Source organism: Onychomys torridus, chromosome 4, assembly GCF_903995425.1.
Source record: "Onychomys torridus chromosome 4, mOncTor1.1, whole genome shotgun sequence".
Lineage (NCBI taxonomy): Eukaryota > Metazoa > Chordata > Mammalia > Rodentia > Cricetidae > Onychomys > Onychomys torridus.
In genome coordinates, this window is record NC_050446.1 from 135,559,224 (window position 1) to 135,577,033 (window position 17,810).

General features: G+C 48.6%; 1 protein-coding gene across 1 annotated transcript in view; it reads right to left on the reverse strand.

Moving 5' to 3' along the window:
• Positions 1 to 17,810, reverse strand: part of Taf4 (TATA-box binding protein associated factor 4) — a 76,985-nt gene that overhangs the window by 12,053 nt on the left and 47,122 nt on the right. The window contains exons 4-14 of the mRNA XM_036184423.1: positions 15,011 to 15,130; positions 14,175 to 14,297; positions 12,149 to 12,238; positions 11,454 to 11,699; positions 9,467 to 9,614; positions 6,692 to 6,806; positions 4,899 to 5,068; positions 4,460 to 4,590; positions 3,522 to 3,647; positions 2,395 to 2,451; positions 1,840 to 1,959 (exon numbers count right to left, since the gene is read on the reverse strand). Of these exons, the coding sequence (XP_036040316.1) occupies positions 1,840 to 1,959; positions 2,395 to 2,451; positions 3,522 to 3,647; positions 4,460 to 4,590; positions 4,899 to 5,068; positions 6,692 to 6,806; positions 9,467 to 9,614; positions 11,454 to 11,699; positions 12,149 to 12,238; positions 14,175 to 14,297; positions 15,011 to 15,130 (1,446 nt within the window). The remainder of the gene's footprint in view (positions 1 to 1,839; positions 1,960 to 2,394; positions 2,452 to 3,521; positions 3,648 to 4,459; positions 4,591 to 4,898; positions 5,069 to 6,691; positions 6,807 to 9,466; positions 9,615 to 11,453; positions 11,700 to 12,148; positions 12,239 to 14,174; positions 14,298 to 15,010; positions 15,131 to 17,810) is intronic.

Sequence of the window (17,810 nt, forward strand, 5' to 3'; positions counted from 1 at the left end):
GTCTCCATATCAAAAGAACACTGCTCAGAGAGAATTACTGCTGGCATTATGGCTGCAGATAGTCAATAGTTCTTAGCAGAGACAGCATTGTCCTGCTCAAGTCACTACAGTGAGCTGTTCCAGAATCTGTCTGCACACCTCCACAAGGGGCACGATTGTCCAAGCACAGCAGACAGCAGCTGTGATGGGGATAAGGCAAATTGGGGAAAGAGGTCAGGTGGCACCACAAGGGTTCAGCTGAGTGTTAGACAAGACCCTCCGCAGAATTAAGGGTCACAGTTCATTAAGACTCATCCTAAAATAGCCAAAAGCCACACACAGACAGGGGTGTTGCTTTGTGTTGTGTTAGATTGGAAAACTGCCCCACTTTTCCATAGAGCCTTACTAACAGAGTAAACAGCAAATGAGCCACTGACTGAACTGGCTGCTAAAACAAGAGTCCAGCCCACATTCATCAAAGAAAAACCACCCAGAGACTCCTCATATCTGACCAGGATGCCCAGCACTCAGGTGATAGTCCCTAAATATGCAGTGAAACAGGAAAGTGGTCCATGACTGAGAGAGCAGTGAGGAGAAACTGAGGCTAGGAGGCAAGCTTCGATAGGAACGTTCAAAGACTTAGGAGGGGACTTCTGTGTCTTTCACTCACTAGACAGACACTTTCAAAGAGCCTACAGACCAATGGTTCTCAACTTTCCTAATACTGCAACCCTTCAATACAGTTCTTGATGTTATGGTGACCCTACCAACCACGAAATTATTTTATTGCTACTTCATAACTGTAATTGTGCCCACTGTTATGAATCATAAGTATCTGTGTGAGAACTGCACTAGACACTCTGAACTGCAACCCACATTAGTAAATGTGAACTGCACTGGAGCGTAAAACCAGAGGGGCTGGCACAATTCCCATCAGGCCAAGGAACATGAATGACCCAAACTGAAAGGCTGAGAGGAAAGCTACTGATGCCAGTGAACACAGGCCATCATAACACCGTCTAGTGCACATATAACTGGAGACAGGAACAGAAACACACCTAAAGAAACAACAGCCAAGGTGTTCCAAATGTACTCTTAAAGCACAGACCCACATGTGGATCTAAGCAGCTCAGCAAATGGAGCAGCCTGAACATCCAGAGACTTAACCTAACACAAAGAAAACTTCATAGAGAAAGGCCCAAAGAGTCACAGCAGTCACACAAGACAGATTACATACAGAGGCAAGGGGAGGGATTACAACAGGTCTACAGATAAAAGTGACAAAATACCCACAAACACCCTAGACTTTATTACCAGTGAACAAAGCTCACAGAGGAAGAGGAAGCAAACAGCAGCAGAGAGATGGACCAGAAACAAACACCAGCCCAGCAGCCTCGAAGCCACTGGGACCAGTGATGCACAGACCCTGGACCCTCTGTAGGAGAAAGGGCAGCAGTGATGACAACTGAGTATAGCTACAGAGAGCTGCTACTACTCTTCCTAAAATTCAAATGACAATTAATAGTTTAGAGGAAAAGTAACCATTAGGGTAAAAGATAGATACGCACACTTTGGGGTCTGGGAAACAGGTGGCAACTTCTCTAAGTCACACATCCTGCAGGTCGCCTCACACTGTTCTGAGTTCTGCCCCATGCTTTTCAAAAGTTGGTCTTAACCTCATCAGAGCCAACCAGGTGAGCACGCGTTTTAAGCTCATGTGATATGCATAAATAAGGTGACTTGAACATCAACTTTCAAATGCAAAACACACACCAGGAGCTTCTGCTGGCTATTGAAGAAGGGACTCTAAAGTACTCTCCCATGCCTTCCAGACCTCAGCCCCGTGTGCTGCTGCTGTACCTCTGCTCCCGATCCCGGCCCGGCACAGTCCACTTTCCTCTTTTTCCTGGGCCCGATCGCCGCCAATGCTGTGAGGTTGGCATCTCGCTGTCGCATCTGTGCCAGCTCCTGCTGCTGCATCTTCATGTCGGGAAGGAAACAAGAGCTAATGTTGCTTGAGAGCTCTCACTGCAAGTGCAGCAACAGCTATCAAGAGCTTTCTGAAGTTTCCTAAGTCACAGCTTCTCTAAAGTTGACTTTTTAAAACTAAGAACATGTCCATAACCAAAATTATTAAGACTTTCTTAAAAACAGAAGCTTACTTTAACATGCTCAAAGAATGAGAAGTGCAAGTTTAAGGGGCCTAACCCTCACAAAAGTTACCATGAAATCTCCTGGCAATGCCAGCTGCACAGAAAAGCCTGTGGTGGCACTGATCACCTGAGAGCTCTCAGGAGCAACAAACGCCCACATTCGGAACTCCAGGTTTTCTTAACTATTTATTCTCTTTTCTGCTGGGCGTCGAGCATGAACATGAGGTGCAAGTACACTGACGATAGAGACTGGGAAGCTCACCTCTTTTGCCTTCTGCTTCAACCTTAATTGCTCTGGGTCTTCTTGTCTGGACCGAGACTATTTTAGAAAGAGGGAAAAAAGGAAGAGTCATGCCTTGCAAGAGCATCACTGCTACCGTCTTCACCCTACAACAGCATCTAGCTAGATAAAGAATTCCTGCTAATTTTATAAATGTTTATATCCAAAAGATGAAAATTCAGCTTACACACCATGAAAAATGTCATCACTACCATCCAGATGTAATAATACAGAATCTTGGGCATATAGCTACCGTTTGTCATATGCCTCTGACTCAGTATAGTTGGAGAAAAGAGAGCCAACTCAGGACTTCCTGAGACCCTGGGCTCAGGGGCTAGCAAGGACTAGCATTCAGCTGCCATCCCTCTCACTGCACAAAAAGCTTGACACTGGAATTAATATCTCTAGATGATTCTAATAATGAATAAACAAGGTTCCTACATTGAGCTCTGAACGCTCCAGACTGAAGGGCAATGTGATCCCACAGCCACAGTCTGCAATGTTGAGAAGATAGGTGTCAGAGACCTCTTAAGAAAGCCTACACCATCAGGCATGGTGGTGCACACTTTTTTTGTTTGTTTGTTTGTTTGTTTTGTTTTTCGAGACAGGGTTTCTCTATGTAGCTTTGAGCCTTTCCTGGAACTCACTTGGTAGCCCAGGCTGGCCTCGAACTCACAGAGATCCGCCTGGCTCTGCCTCCTGAGTGCTGGGATTAAAGGCATGCACCACCACCACCCAGCAATGGTGTACACTTTTAATGCCAGCACTCGGGAGGCAGAGGCAGGGGGATCTCTGAGTTTGAGGCCAGCCTGGTCTACATAATGAGTTCCAGGTCAGCCAGGGCTACATGGTGAGAAAAAAGAAGTCAGTCAGTCAGTCAGTCCATATCTGTCATATCAAATTCCCAACCTCAAGTGCAGCCTCTAGCAGCTGAAGTACACCAGGGGAGCCAGGCTTCCCCCAACCGACACAGTCACAACACTCGTTCTTCCACACCAGCCAGAAAGAAACATGGTTTGAGCTCCAGGAACCCAATGTGCCTGGTGAGAGTCTCAGGAGAGGAGCGCTGCAAGCCTGAGCCCCAGGCCTGGGAGGAGTGTTTAACTTGCCTTTGCTGCACGCATCAAGATCTCCCTCTCCTGCTCATCTTTCCTCTGCTTTTCAATCTGATCAAGCTGTTCAAAGAATTTGAGCTGAGCCCGGACATCACTCGCTTGCTCATATCTGTCGTCATCCTACAAAAAATTAGCAGAAGCACTGTCCACATGAATCTGGAACCGCAATAAGCATGAACATGCCTTGCACAGCTGGACAGTCTGCACACAGCTCCCATGGGTGGTGGTGGCTGCTCACATCTCACTGCTTCAGGTCATACTCTCTCACAAGGAGGGGGAGGTCTCATTGAGTTACCAGGAGTCCCACAGGTTTCCAGTTTATACACGTTGATAATTTTTAAGGGACATTAAGTCCTTCTATGTAGAAGTGTTATTTTTGTTTGTGTTTTGGTGTTTTGGTTTTTCGAGACACGGTTTCTCTGTGTAGCCTTGGCTGTCCTGGACTTGCTTTGTAGACCAGGCTAGCCTCAAACTCACAGAGATCCACCAGCCTCTGCCTCTTGAGAACTGGGATTAAAGGCAAGTGCAACCACACCCAGCTTGTAGAAGTGTTTTTAAAGCTCACCATAAGCTACCCTCAAGACACAAACAGTGACTCCAGATGACATCTGTGTAGCTGCTCAAGACATACTTTGCCTGCAAATTCACTTCATAAACACCAGGCCACAGTTGGCTGAGAGCCTGCAGGTCTAGCTCATGTCTCAAGAAGGGCCAGCAGCAAGTGCTGGGCAATTTGGCTGGAATAAGAGTGGAAGTCTCCATCATTTTCTAAGCTGACAGGCTCACTTCCAAAGCAGGACCCCTGCAGTGACCGTGAGTGTGGCTGAGAGAGTGAGCACAGGGGCAACCAGGGCTCCCAGGCTTCCAGACAGCCCTAGATCAGGAGCTGAGAACAGGGACATTCTTCTCCCCAAGGAAAACAGCCCCATTACCTTATAAGAGAAGTTTTTCTGCTGAGCTGTTTCAGATATTTTTTCTACAAGATTCTGCAGCCTTTGCTGTGTGGCATGAGACACGTAACTCACTACATCTGGATGCAGTTCCGTGATGCCGTGCTTTTTACCTGCAGGCCATGCAGAAAAAGAGCACTTTATGGTACTTACCACACTGGCTTTTCTCACCCACTAGTTATTGCTTTGTACAATCAAGGGCAACCTAAGCAGTCATTGCCCACCCTTCCACTACCTGCCAACCACCAGTGGAGCTACCATGGATGAGTCCAAACCAAGGCAGAGGGCACGCTCACCTACAGCCCCCACACCCAGTGGAGCTACTGCAGAAGGACTGTGCTGAGTCTCATCAGGGTCACGGAGCACATCAGACATAGATGTGGACACTGAATCCTAGTGGCATCCTCAGGTACAAACATACCTATTTCCAGTATCCTCCTCTGCAAAGGTGCGGGGAGGAGGAAGGTGTCGTCTTTACAGGATCGAGTCAGTGTCCCCACCAACTCAGAGTTTGTGGCCAATATTCTTGCACTTTCTTCAGACAGGTTCACTCCAGCCATTGACGCAACATCATTGATGTCATCGTCATCCCTGGAGAGGAGAGGAACAGATTATTCTGTCGTACTAGGAAATCACAGCTCACTAAGGTGGTTCCAACTCAGTGGTGGCAAGCAAGTGGCAGGGAACTGCAGGAGGCACTGGGATCTCCCAGGTCTTGCACCCTCCTATTGTCTGATGGTGTGAGGTCAGGGCTAGACTGAGTCCACTGAGAGCTGTGTGCCTACAGTCCACACCATGTCCAGAGAAAACAAAATCCAAAACACCAGCTGTTGCTTTGAAGTCTCTATGTCACCTGAAAACCTCTTAGGAAAAAACAAGTCAGCCAGCATTAATTTCTTCTACCAGTCACAAGCTCTCGAAGGAGGTGGAGGAAGAACAAAACTCATGCTGAGCCAGCACAGGACACTTCCAGACAGGCACTTGCTTATGCTTCCTGTGAAGAGCCTCTGGATAGAAGACCTTCACAGAGCATAAGGACCTGTCAACATGTAACCACTGTCCCAGGACCATCCTCTTCAGTGGGGATATCTACATTCAGCAACAAGGCACCTCCAGTGTCCCTCACTGAACACCCCTCAGCCTGTCTTTGACACATGCCCTTGGCATGAAGTCGATCATAGGATGACAACAGAACCTTTGACTGGTATTCTGGAGGCATCCTGAAGCTGTGACCACATTCCACCTCCCTACTGCATACAAGTTAACCAGTAGTCCACTGCTGCTCAGGCTTGTGGTCCTGCCCTACTTGATGTTGTCCATCCACATGTCATATTTCAGCCTGGGCTATAGGAAGGAGCCCAACCCAACTCTCATGTCCTGACGTGATGAGACAGCCACAGCTCACCCTGTCTTCGCTTGTTCCTGCTCTACAGTCTGCTCTTCTCTGAAGAGCCCCACTGGCCTTAAACTGGAAAAAGGCTTCTAGAAGACAAGATATAAGTGGTGGGAATGAGTGTACCTAGGCTCTTCCAGCAGACCGACTAGGAGCCCTAGCCTCCACTGCAGTTCCTGGGCATGCCGCTCACGCCCAGCTGAGACCCAAGGCTGTCGCTAACTCTAGCTGACTCTGGCTGTCCTATCTCCAGCTCCCTTCCTCAACTATTAGCCACAGCACCTAGAGGTGTGTGGTACAGGCTTTTTTAATATATACACCTCACCTCTCCCCCCATCCACTCAAGTCACCTGTCCTGCTCTGCCTGGCTGCTCTTTAACCCACAGAGCTACTGTAGCTTCCAACTCCATCCAGCCCCATTTGATAACTTTGGGGACGAATAGTCTCCCTGAAATTCAAATACTCCCTATTGTTAAGTCACAGTGAAGGTCGTGCTATGGCCTCTGGTGCATCCACACAAGAATGTCAGGACATAACAATGTCCATGCAGGCTGTTCTATCCATCAAGAGTCAAAGTGAGCAGATAGGGTAGTGAGGGCATCTGTGTTACAAATGGTATTGACTTTGGTGTACTGTGTGGGTACCAGTCAGTCGACCTGATCTCCATTCCTGCGGAGGGCATGAAGCCTCCACTGCTGCGATGTGCAGTCAGAACCAAGTGGAAGCAACAGTCCTAAGGCTACCAGTGCCAAGGACCAGTAAGGAAGACCCAACCGTGAAGTGGACAGACAGAGCTCCCTCCCGTGCTCTCCCGTCCTTACCGAAAGGAGCCTCCCCCTGGCTCCTTGAGCTTGTTTTTCTGTGCAGCGGCTGCTTGTGCAGATACAGTAGAAAGGGCTTTGGTTCCAGGTAACACGGTGGGTTTCACCACAGGGACTGCAAAGCCAAAGACACAGTGGAGACCAGAGGCTGTTACCAGAGGTCTGACTCTGCTAGCTTTGTAGGAAACTCTCATCTCCTTACTTCTCATAATAACATTCTCAAAACCCTGAACCAATAGCTCGAAACTGCTATACACGTTTAAGTCTCAGGGTTGGAATGCTCACTGGTTACACACTTGTACTGCTCTTCAGAGGACCCAAGCTCAGCTCCCAGTACCCATATCAGACAGTTCACAACACCTGTGACTACCACTCTAGAATATCCAATGCCCTCTTCTTAGCTCTGTGGGTACACACACATGCATACAGTTTTAAAATAATAAAAATAAATCTTAAAAAAAAAGGTTTAAGTCAGGGCTGGTGAGATGATGGCTCAGTAGTTAAGAGCATTGACTGCTCTTCCAGAAGTCCTGAGTTCAATTCCCAGCACCCACATGGTGGCTCACAACCACCTATAATGAGATCTGATACCCTCTTCTGGCCTGTAAGGATACATGCAGGCAAACACTGTATACATAATAAATAAATAAATCTTAAAAAAAAAAAAAAAGTTTAAGTCACAATTGTTCTAAGTGCAGAGAATAAGAGACTATAGCATCTATCCTCTCCCCTCAAGGTTCGGGGATCATCCCAGAAGAAGGGGGGTGGAAGATTGCAAGAGTGAGAGATTGTGGAAGATTACTGGGAAAGTGTTTTCTAGACATGACAAGCCCCTTGCACATATAAACTCAGAGCAGCTGTAGCTGCATATACAACACCTGCTAAGATCAAGCCCATTAAAATTCCAGCATGGAAGGAGGGAGAGATGGCTCAGTAGTTAAGAGCACTTCCTCTTCCAGAGGACCCAGGTTCGATTCCTAGCACCCACTCAGTGGCTGACACCAGTTCCAGGGAACCCAACACCCTCTTCTGGCCTTTAAGGACACTAGGCATGCACATGGTACAGAGACACACATGAAGGCAAAACAACCATACACACGAAACAATAATAATAAAGCTTTTTTTTTTTTTTTTAAATTTTAATTCTAACATGGACTGGGAGGGGCTCCTAGCTGAGGAACTACTGGGACTTGATGGTGATTAGGGAGGAGGGCTCAGTTTTCTCCAAGGATGAGGCCCTGGGTAGATCACCCATGCCCCAATGGGTAGTCCTATATCCATGCACAGCACCAATATGACTCAGAGGTTTTAAAAAAAAACGTACATAAAAGTTGGGAGGAAGATGGGGGGGGGGGGTCTGGGAGGAACTGGGGGAGCTGGGGGAGCAAAAAGGTAAATTCTATCAAAACATGCTACATACATGTGTGAAACCTCAAATAAAAAGATAAGGAAGAATACATGCTTAAGCATGAGGGGAAAATAAGTATATCCAAAACACTGATCACTGTAGACCATCCACATCTGCCCTATCTGCAGCTCCTTTCCTCAACAGCATTAACTCCAGAGAAGGATGCACCTGTGAAATTCTCAAAGGATATAATTGACAACAAGGTTGAAGACAAAGGTTTTAAATGTAAATAACATTTAAACCCTAAGTTTAAAAGAAAAGGCTTAGTTGCACATTTCAAGCGTCTACTCTCCTGTATTTTCTCAAACTCTTTTTTGGGGAGAAGTAGAAAATAGGGTTTCTCTGTATAGCCCTGGCTGTCCTGGAACTTACTCTGTAGACCAGGCTGGTCTCAAACTCAGAGATCCATCTGTCTCTGCCTCCTGAATGCTGAGACTAGAGACATATAGCATCACCACTAAGCTCCTTCCAACTCTTAAGTACAGGAATGATTTCTGACAAAGAGACTCATAATAAGCAGATACATGGTAAGTACCTATAGTTTCAGCTAGGAGACTGAAGCAGGAGAATTACTGGGGCCCAGGAGTTTAGGGCCAGGGCAACACAGTGAGGCTGCCTTGGAAACAACGGGGAGGTTAGTACTTAATCTAAAGGCTAAGTTCAATGGAAAGGAACTGATACAGAATTACACTTCAGAATGAACTTTACTGGGAGGGGGCTGTGGCCAGGCCTTTAGAAAAGACAGAGCAATACACCATGGGCAGCAAAATGGGGTCTGGAAAAAGACCTTCCCTTCAAATCCGAAGGACAAAGTGGGTTTCTGGGGTTTTTATAGGTTTTTAGAGGGTGGGAACAGCGTTAATACCACACAACCTAGACTAGCCTATGTGCCTTGGGGAGATACTAGGGGTCCTGCAGCTTCAGACGGAGGCACTGCAAGGCCACTATTATACAGCATACTTCCTGTCAACTCTGGAAAAGAGGGGGTGGAGGTCAGAGAGGGAGGGAGACAGAGTGGGTAGTGAGAGCATACAGACCACTAGCACAAGGTGTGAGAGGGTGTGGCAGCTGCAGGAGGCATGGCCCGATTGCTAAAACGGGAGAAAGGCAGCTACAAGGTCTGTGACCTAATAGATACTATCAGTGGCAATTGTATATAATTCAGGCAATTTAAAAACCACGTTGACAAGGGCAATGGTTGCATGACCTTATAAATGAAGTTGCTGAGGGGTGTGAGTAAAATGATTTAATAGTGAGTTGTCTGTTACATGAACTGTATCACAATGATTAAATGAAATCAAGTACTACCCCACAAGTGGCCATTTCTAGGACTAGCCAGTCCTGGGTGGCAGCAGCCGGGGCCTCACCTGGCTGCAGCTGGTTCAGTTGGATCTGCTGTGGTGTGGTGAGCATGATCCGGTTGTGAGGCTGCCGCAATGCGACCATGGGTGTCTGCGTCAAGGTCACCTGCGGGGGCCGGATCAAGGCTCCAGGCTTCGGGGGCTGCTGGATCACCTGGGGCACAGCCAGCATAGTGCATGAGCGCACACACACGTGTGCGCGCACACACGCGCACACACACACACACACACACCCTAGGGACCACCACACTGACCCATGAAGCCAGCTAGTTGCTTCATCAGCCCTACCCCAACCTTGCCTTGCCAGAAGCTCCAGGAAAGTCAGATATTCACCTCATCCCAGGTCTAAAAGCCTGGCTCAACAAGCCTTACACAGCCTCAAAAGACTGAGACAAAGACACGATGGTGCCACACCAGGTCACAGCACAGCAGAGCAAGTACACGGAGCACGTGACACTTAGGACCTGACTGGATCCCAGGCACATCCTGGAGGGCTTCTGCCAAGCAAAACTGCTGAGCTCAGACCCCACAAGGAGCATGGGCCTCTCACAATCTGCCAGCAGAATCACACTGTGGTCACACTCAAATGATTTATTTCCATTTTAAATTTTCTATAGGATCAGGTGATTTTTCTATTGGACTGAAGGTGGATCTCCAAGTCCTGCCCTAAACTTGGTTCTCTGCCCAACACAGACTGTCCCTTCCATGGCTCCCTGAACCATGCTTAGATAAAGCACCCTTGGGCCAAGCCCCAAAACTTCAGAGCCTGCTCAGCTCTGCTGCCCGGCCTATTGCTCTGGGCTGTCAACAGGCTCCAAGAGTCCACATGGCCCTGGCTATGCTCTGGGCCTGCCTCAGGAAGCCCTTGACGGCCTGACCATAAATCCCCGGGCCAAGGATTTCTAGTAAGGTCTAGTTTTTGTAAAGGAGGCTTTTTGTGTAAGCAGTGTCTGCACAGGATCCTGAAGTCCTTCTAGCATCTGAACCCCAACTCTGCTTATTAAAAAAAAGTGGGGGGATGCTTTCAGTGGGTACCACAGGTCACAGGCCCTGATCCCCCACCTCCACGCCAAACTACTCGTGCCTGTGTGTATAGCTGAGGCAGATAGCTTTGTGTAAACCTGGGCCTGAGGCCAGAGGATCTCAGAACCCACTGAAGAAGGTGACTTTTCATGTGTTTGCATTTAGTAGTTTCTCAGTGGAAAGCCCAGCCTGAGCTGCTCATCCTGTTGTTTGAGCAACATGTTTTGCTGTAAAAACAGCTCTGGTGCAGGCCTCAACCTCAATCCCTTGCTCATTTTTAAGCTTCATTTAGAACAATTCTAACCCCCATGTCTTCCACTACCACCCAGAGCTGGGAATTATTAAACCTAAGACCTCATACATAAATGCCCTATAGCACTGTACTATACAGCCAGCTCCTTCTGAAGTTCGCCTCTCTAGGTGTGGTGAGCCTGTGCTGTTCGTGGCAGGTGGACACTCTGAATGCAATCACAGCAAGGAGCCATCCTGCCCCCATAAAAGAATCCAAACCAGACAAAGCCAGACCCACCTGACGACAGCCCTCAGCTCCCTGAGCATTAGCCAGACCGCACTACTCCTACCAGCTGGTTCTACCCCAAATGCAAAAGCCTACAGACCTCCTACCCTATCCCAATGGTTGGAACATTCAGGCACCACTCAAAGTCCAGAGACCATCCTCCTAAGAGGTTCACTAAACACAATGCGCTCCCCTACAGAAAACCCCAAAAACAAAGTAAGGGGTCTGCTAGTAAGCAAGCCACCAAGTTCACTTCATTCTCTGAAAAATATGATACAAAGTTGTGGGCTTCAACCTGCAGCTCACACTTTAATTACTTAAGAGAACAACCACACGCCTTTCTAGCAGGAGCTTTCTTGCCTGCTCTTTCCAGAAAGAGGCTCCGAGCCAGGCTGGTGAGTTAAGTGGCATGGCAGCTGGCAAGAGAACCATGCCAGGCTCGCGCCTTCATACCAGTGGTGTGGGCGGTGCCTGCTTGCCAACGCCAACCTGTGTGGGCTGCGTGAGGCTGATGACCGGGGGCTGGAGGGCGCTGGTCACCGAGGCAGCCGTTTTCCCAGCTGTGCGCTGCACCGAGCTGCTGAGCACCACAGCCGTGAGTGCAGTGGTGGCCTGCGAGGCAGGCGGCTGTTGCTGCTGGCTCTGCTGGATAAAGGCCGCGGAGTCTGGGGTCAGCTGTCTCAAGGCAGGTAAGCTCCTCTGGGGACAGACAGACATGTGCGATTAGGCACAGCTGGGGTACAAGCGCTTTACTGCCTTAAAAGTTCTGAAGCATAAACCTTCAAACAAGTCTTACACTAATACTTCTATAAGCATCTACAGCATCAAATACTAATGTCACCCAACTCCAACCACACTCACTAAACAGGACTTCCTTAGCAAAAACTGGCTAAAATGCATTTCAAAAACAAAATGCATCTCCAAGAGGCGCCAATACTGTCAGGGTCCCCAAGCTTATTCTGTAAGCAAACCCTTCCCCGCAGGGAGCACTGGTCCTACTTGTGAGTATGCCAGAGCTGCAACTGGGGGCTCAGCTATAAGAAAGCCTGTTCTGAACAGAAAACCTGGCACGCTATGCCTGCCAACTCAGGTGGCTGTGACATCCCACCTGACTGGACCACACTGCTGCAGCACAACCTGTCAATTACCTTCAGGAAAGGCACAAGGTAAGGTTGAGGTGAAGAGTTCAGTTCTCGATATAACCTGCTAGTGAAATCTTCTGCTTCAATTTTCCCATCCTGAAAAATAAACCACATTGGCACTGCTGTGACACATCTTCACACGACTTCATGGCACATGCTCAACCACAGCATCACACTGGACTGGCCCCTCTGACCGCAGAATGTGTCTAAACATGCTGCTCAATGTAACAGGTGCAGATCCCCAGGTGCACGAGTGTCTGGCATCCCCATGGACTCTGAGCATCAGCTGGTGAACAGGTCTCTAGCTGGCCAGTTACTGGCCACATTTCCACCCTCCCACAGGTTTCTCACTCAACGTGTTTTCACTCAGGACCCACCAGGCACCTACCCAGTGCCAGGCATTTTGCTAGGAAACAAACAAGCTGTGGTACAGAGTGCCAAGGGAAACACTTTGGCCCAGCCCAGTCAAGGAGTAGGGCACCTGTCAGGAGAGACTAGCACCCATACTTGGGCCTACATAGAACCAAAGGGGAAACCTTAGAGTCCACAAGCAAGGCACACATGGTTGTGTTAGACATTTGAGGACTTGATATGAAGGCTGGACAACCCTGTAAAATGGATGAGAACTAGAATAGTTTTCTGCATGGACTAGACACCTGATGTGGAACAGAGGACTAGCCATGCTATCATGAAGAGGGGCACTACAGACTACTGTAACATCCGTCCAGGGCTTACAAAACCTGGGGAAGACAGCAGCAGGCAGAGCAATGGTAGACTGTTGAGAACAGGGTTGTGGCAGCAATCTGTGTCCTGAGAGTAACAGAGGCATGTGAGTAACACAAGCTGGACTTCAAGCTGGCAGGGGAGGAGGGATGCCATCAGTGCTGCCGGAACACAGAGCATCAGCAGCCGGCCAGGCCGTGAGGAGCAGTCGCCCTCACCAGGCTCTAAGGAGGGCAGAAGTGGCCAAGGTGAAATACGAAGGCTGGTGACATTCTGAACCTGGGAATGGCATACACTACAGGCAGATGAACCCCAGTCTGACTGAGGTAAAGGCCAGAAGGGGAACTGTGAAACCCAAGGCCACAAAGAGTTGTGTAAGAATAAGCTAGGAGGCCCCAGAACCTGGTGAAAGAGTAGCGTCTTGTGGGCAGCTGGACACAGTTAAGGAGTAAATAGGACCAGCAGGTGGGGAAGGCAGCACTGGACAAGGATGGGCCTCACAGGCATCAGAGCAGTGTGAGCCACCCTGCCTGGCCTGCAAACGCCTGGGAGAGAAAAAGGATTAGGAGTGCAGGGCTCAACCAACGAACGCCAGCAGCAGAAAGCACAACGCTCTCAAAGATGCCTGTTCCCTAATCAAAGAAACTGAAAAGAAAGAAAACAGAGCAAGGACATAGGTGCTTTAGGTTAGGAGGAACAAAGTTCACTGCAGTGCAAGACAAGGAACCCAGTTCACATCCTGACTCCAGCAAGTTGCTAAAATAAAATATCCATGGGACAGAAAGACAGGAGAACCAGCCAGTGGCAGAGGCTAGTCCTGCACATCAGCAGCATAGGCCCCTTTTACGGACCAGCACCAAAATGCTCGAGGTGTAGCTGGGGCAGAGACTACCTGCCCACAAACTGAAGCTAAGGACCCTCCCTGTTTCCTTTAGTTTTAAGAGGAAGGAGAAGAGAAAGTGGGGTGCCACCTTAAGCAGCACTGGCTGTCACTGGCCATCACTGGCTATCAGGCACATGTTCTGTGACTCTCAAGCAAGGCAACTGCTGTTAAGGGGGTCCTGGAAGCCACTCTTAGTGTTGGCAGATGAGGTGACTCATCTAATTATAGTACGAAGGTTGGGGTACCAGCCCAGTCCTGAGAACACTCAAGCAAGCAAGCCACCTGCCCTGACAGTGCTCACACCTCTGTTCTCCAGGACCTTCCACAAGCTCTCATCTGCCCACCCAGGTCACCCTGGTAGCCTCAGCATGGGCTGCAGGTCACACACCATGCTCTGAGGCAGAGAGTTTCAACTGAGCTTCTTACCAGCAAGTTTTGTACTAATTCTTTCACATTAGCTGCTGTCTCTGTAGACTGTTTACCAGAGGAAGCCAGTTTTATTAATGTAGACAGAAAACTTTTACATTTCTTCACATTTTCCATAGTTTCCTGTATTAAAATAAAAAAAGGTATAGGTTATAGGAGATTTCATCACAGCATCTCACTGCAGTGAAATGTGTAGAGGTCTGAAAAACATGTAAACATAGCGTTTAAACTTCTTCCAAGAAACATGTTTCTTGCACAAGCCAGAAGCCTCTCAGAAGGGCAATCAGCCACACTGAGGGCCACCAAGCCTGCAACTCTCAACCTAGCAACCTCCTTCTAGGAAAGGATGTATCAACCAAGACAAAGCCCTAATTTCAGGAGCAAAGGCTGCTGCCTTAAATGTGCACAACAGACTAAGTCCCAAGTAGCTCCTGAAAATGGTTAAAAGTATTTGTCAAAGAACACACACACAAAAAAAGAAGTTGCAAAGTATGATATGGCCCCGGCTTGTCCAAAGCTCCAGGTTCATAAAGGAAAAGCAGTGGCGTGAAAGTGAAAGCAGACAGACACACTGATGCCCAGACCACAGGTGCTCAGCAGCCACATGTGCGTGGTTTCCACAGTTATCTGCGGGGTTCCAGATCCCAAGCAGGATACTCAGGGCCCCTCAGGTCACCCCATAAAGAGACTTGCATGGGTCCCCTCTATGCTGCCAGTGGTCCTGGTTGACTTGTGGGCGCTGAGACATTATCAAACCCCTTTGTACAGCAGTTCCATTTCCCCACTAGTACCAATGGGTTGGTTTTGTCCCTAAGGGTCCTGAAGGGAGTTCTTACCGTGGCAGCTGTGGAGGTGGTGCTGGCCCCGGGGACTGTTCGTTGAGGTGTCCCTGTCTGAACAGCTGTGGCAGTTCCGAGTGAGGCTGTCTGTGCAGAACCACCCAGAACCAGCTGAGGCTAGAAGAGTTCAAAACACAAGGTAAATGCATCTCTCAACAGCAGCAGAAGCCAGCAAAGTAAAACTGGGGAAGTAGGGCCCAAATGGCTGAGTGGCCGGCCACACTTCCTGCAGCACCTGAGGTGGCCAAGGGCACCCATGGCAGACCCACACTGAGGACTAGAGTGATGACAGGAGATGTATTTGCATCTCTAATAAAACCTTACAGACTTGAACCCATCACTTCACTGAGAATCTGTGTCAGTCTGACAGCATTACAGAGATAAGCACAGAAGATCAGATAAACCAATGACCTCCTGTCTCAGAAGCTACTCCTGATAGCACTGGCTAAAGAGTAGCTGTGACCAAGCATACAGCACCTCCTACAGGACCCACAACTCCCTGCACTAATGTCCTCTGCTTTCCAAATGTGAGCCTTGTCAAGAAGCCACAACAAGCTGAGGTACAGAGCTGGGTTGCTAGCACTACCACATCGACTGTGGAAAGGTGCTACTTGGCAAAACATAAGAACACTTGTGAAGCAAATGGGCACCTAGACTTCAAATGACTCAGACACTCCAAACCACTGGTCCTTAGTCCCACCCCACTCCTAAGATTTCTGCTTTTCTTGAATAATCATGACGAAATATTTACTGGTTTTTAAATCAGTGCCTTTCCAATTTATAAATCTAGCTGCCTACATTTCTCACTCTAGGTTTTTAAACACTGCCCCACCCCCCCACATCTGAAGGCAGAGAACAGTGTGACATCCCACACCCACCCCAAGGATAGATAGCTCTGGAGCAGCATGAGGCAAGTCTTCAGCTCCCTTAGAGCAAAGTCCTTGGAGTACTCCAACCACAGGTGCTTATGAGGATGCTGCACCAGCACTGACTCGCCTCTGGGTCTCTTCCCTGCCCCCCAAATTACCCTATAGCTGGAGATGGAGTCAGGGGTGATAAGTGTCTCCATGTCATATGCATGCTTTGTCCTTGTGACTGGAAACTACCAAATAAAGCATCATGTGAAGATAATGTGCAGGAACAAACCCAGAGGCTGACTCAACAAGCTAGGGGCAGACTCAGAACACAGGGACCCTTCTCACCAACTTTCTTTCACTTTTAAGATTTACTTCCCACCTGACTGCTATGGACCTCGGAATACAGCCCTCACCCTGACTAGAGACCCTATCTACCGACTTCAATGCATTTGTTCTCACTAAACATGACACACAGCTTACCATGAGCTTCACTACCTTCTAGAGCCCCTCCTCATCAGAAAAGCGGATACTTTAATCAGATGCAGAGAGCACTAGGAGTTCCTCTAAGGAAACCCCAGGTCTCCTAGACCCCAGCTCCTGAAACACACAGACGTCTCTGCTGGCTCACCACAACCTGGGACAGAACTACGCTGCAAGCTGTTCTTACTCCCCACAGCCACCAAAGAAAATGGAGCTGAGCTCCAAGAGAAAATATTTAGAAAGGTCCGTGTGTGGGGCTGCCCTGCAGCCCATCACCCAGCTCAGTCAGACTCCCACTGCGATGGAAGTGCAGCTTATGCAGGAACACAGCAATTTAAATCACATATAAGCGGGCACACCACCTAGGCACAGTGTGGCAAGCACTTCATAGAAGAACCCAGAGCCCTGCACAGTATGTCTGCTCACAAACGCAACATCAGGAGCCGTTGAGGCACTTTGCCCAAAGAGAGGGTTTCCCTAATCAAGTTGGCTTCCCCAGCCAAGGACATCTTCCATGGCCAAGTGTCTCTCTAACCAGATGTGTCTTCTGACTAGGAATGTCTTCCAATATAGCCAGCTCCATCTCTCCAATCATGTTATGTCTTCTCTAATCAGGTGTTACCTCCCTGACCAGCCCCTTCCTTAACTCATACCATCTACTTTGCCCTATGCAACAGAGGAGCCCCTGGATTGTAAGCTCCTCCCCTTGGCTAGAAGCTGCACATCAGGAGCATCAACCTGTATCGGTACAACCAGTATCTACAGGACACTCTCCCCCCACTACCCAGGCACTCAGGAGGCAGAGGCAAGAAGAGTATTCCAAGTGAGCCAGTGTGGTCCACACAGCAAATCCCAAACCAAATAGGGTTACCTCCTGAGACCTTAGCTCAAAAGACGAGAAGGAAGAGGAGGAGATAGAAGAAGGGAGAGAAGGAGAGAAAGAGAAAATGAAGGAAAAGAAAGATGATCATTTCTAGGGCTATGCTGTCATCACAGCAACGGGCCACAGGGGGGCAGTGTGGTCTGGAAGCCATGTGAAACTGGTATGGTCGGTCCCCTGCGAGGAAAGCAACATGGGGAGAACAGCCCACCCCACCCCACTCCAGCTCACCTACAAATATGCCCCAGGAAGGTAAGAGGACACCCTGCACACACAGCACCAGCACTGTCCATGAGCATGGAATGGGGCCACACAGCACAGACACAAACTCCTCACCACAGACTTTACTTCCTCAAAGATGCCCTGAGTCAAATATTAATGAGGTGACACTCCTAATTACACTTTATAATGAGCTTCTTGAATGCTGATAATGCTAATTTTTTTTTCTCTAAGGAAAAGTATGTAGGGTGCGTTCAGACACAGAAAAATCATTTTCTTCATTGAGCACGTGCATCCTCAAATTCAACCTGGTACCCATCAGAAAAAGTCCTAAAGCCCAATCTTTGCATGAAAGCAAAGG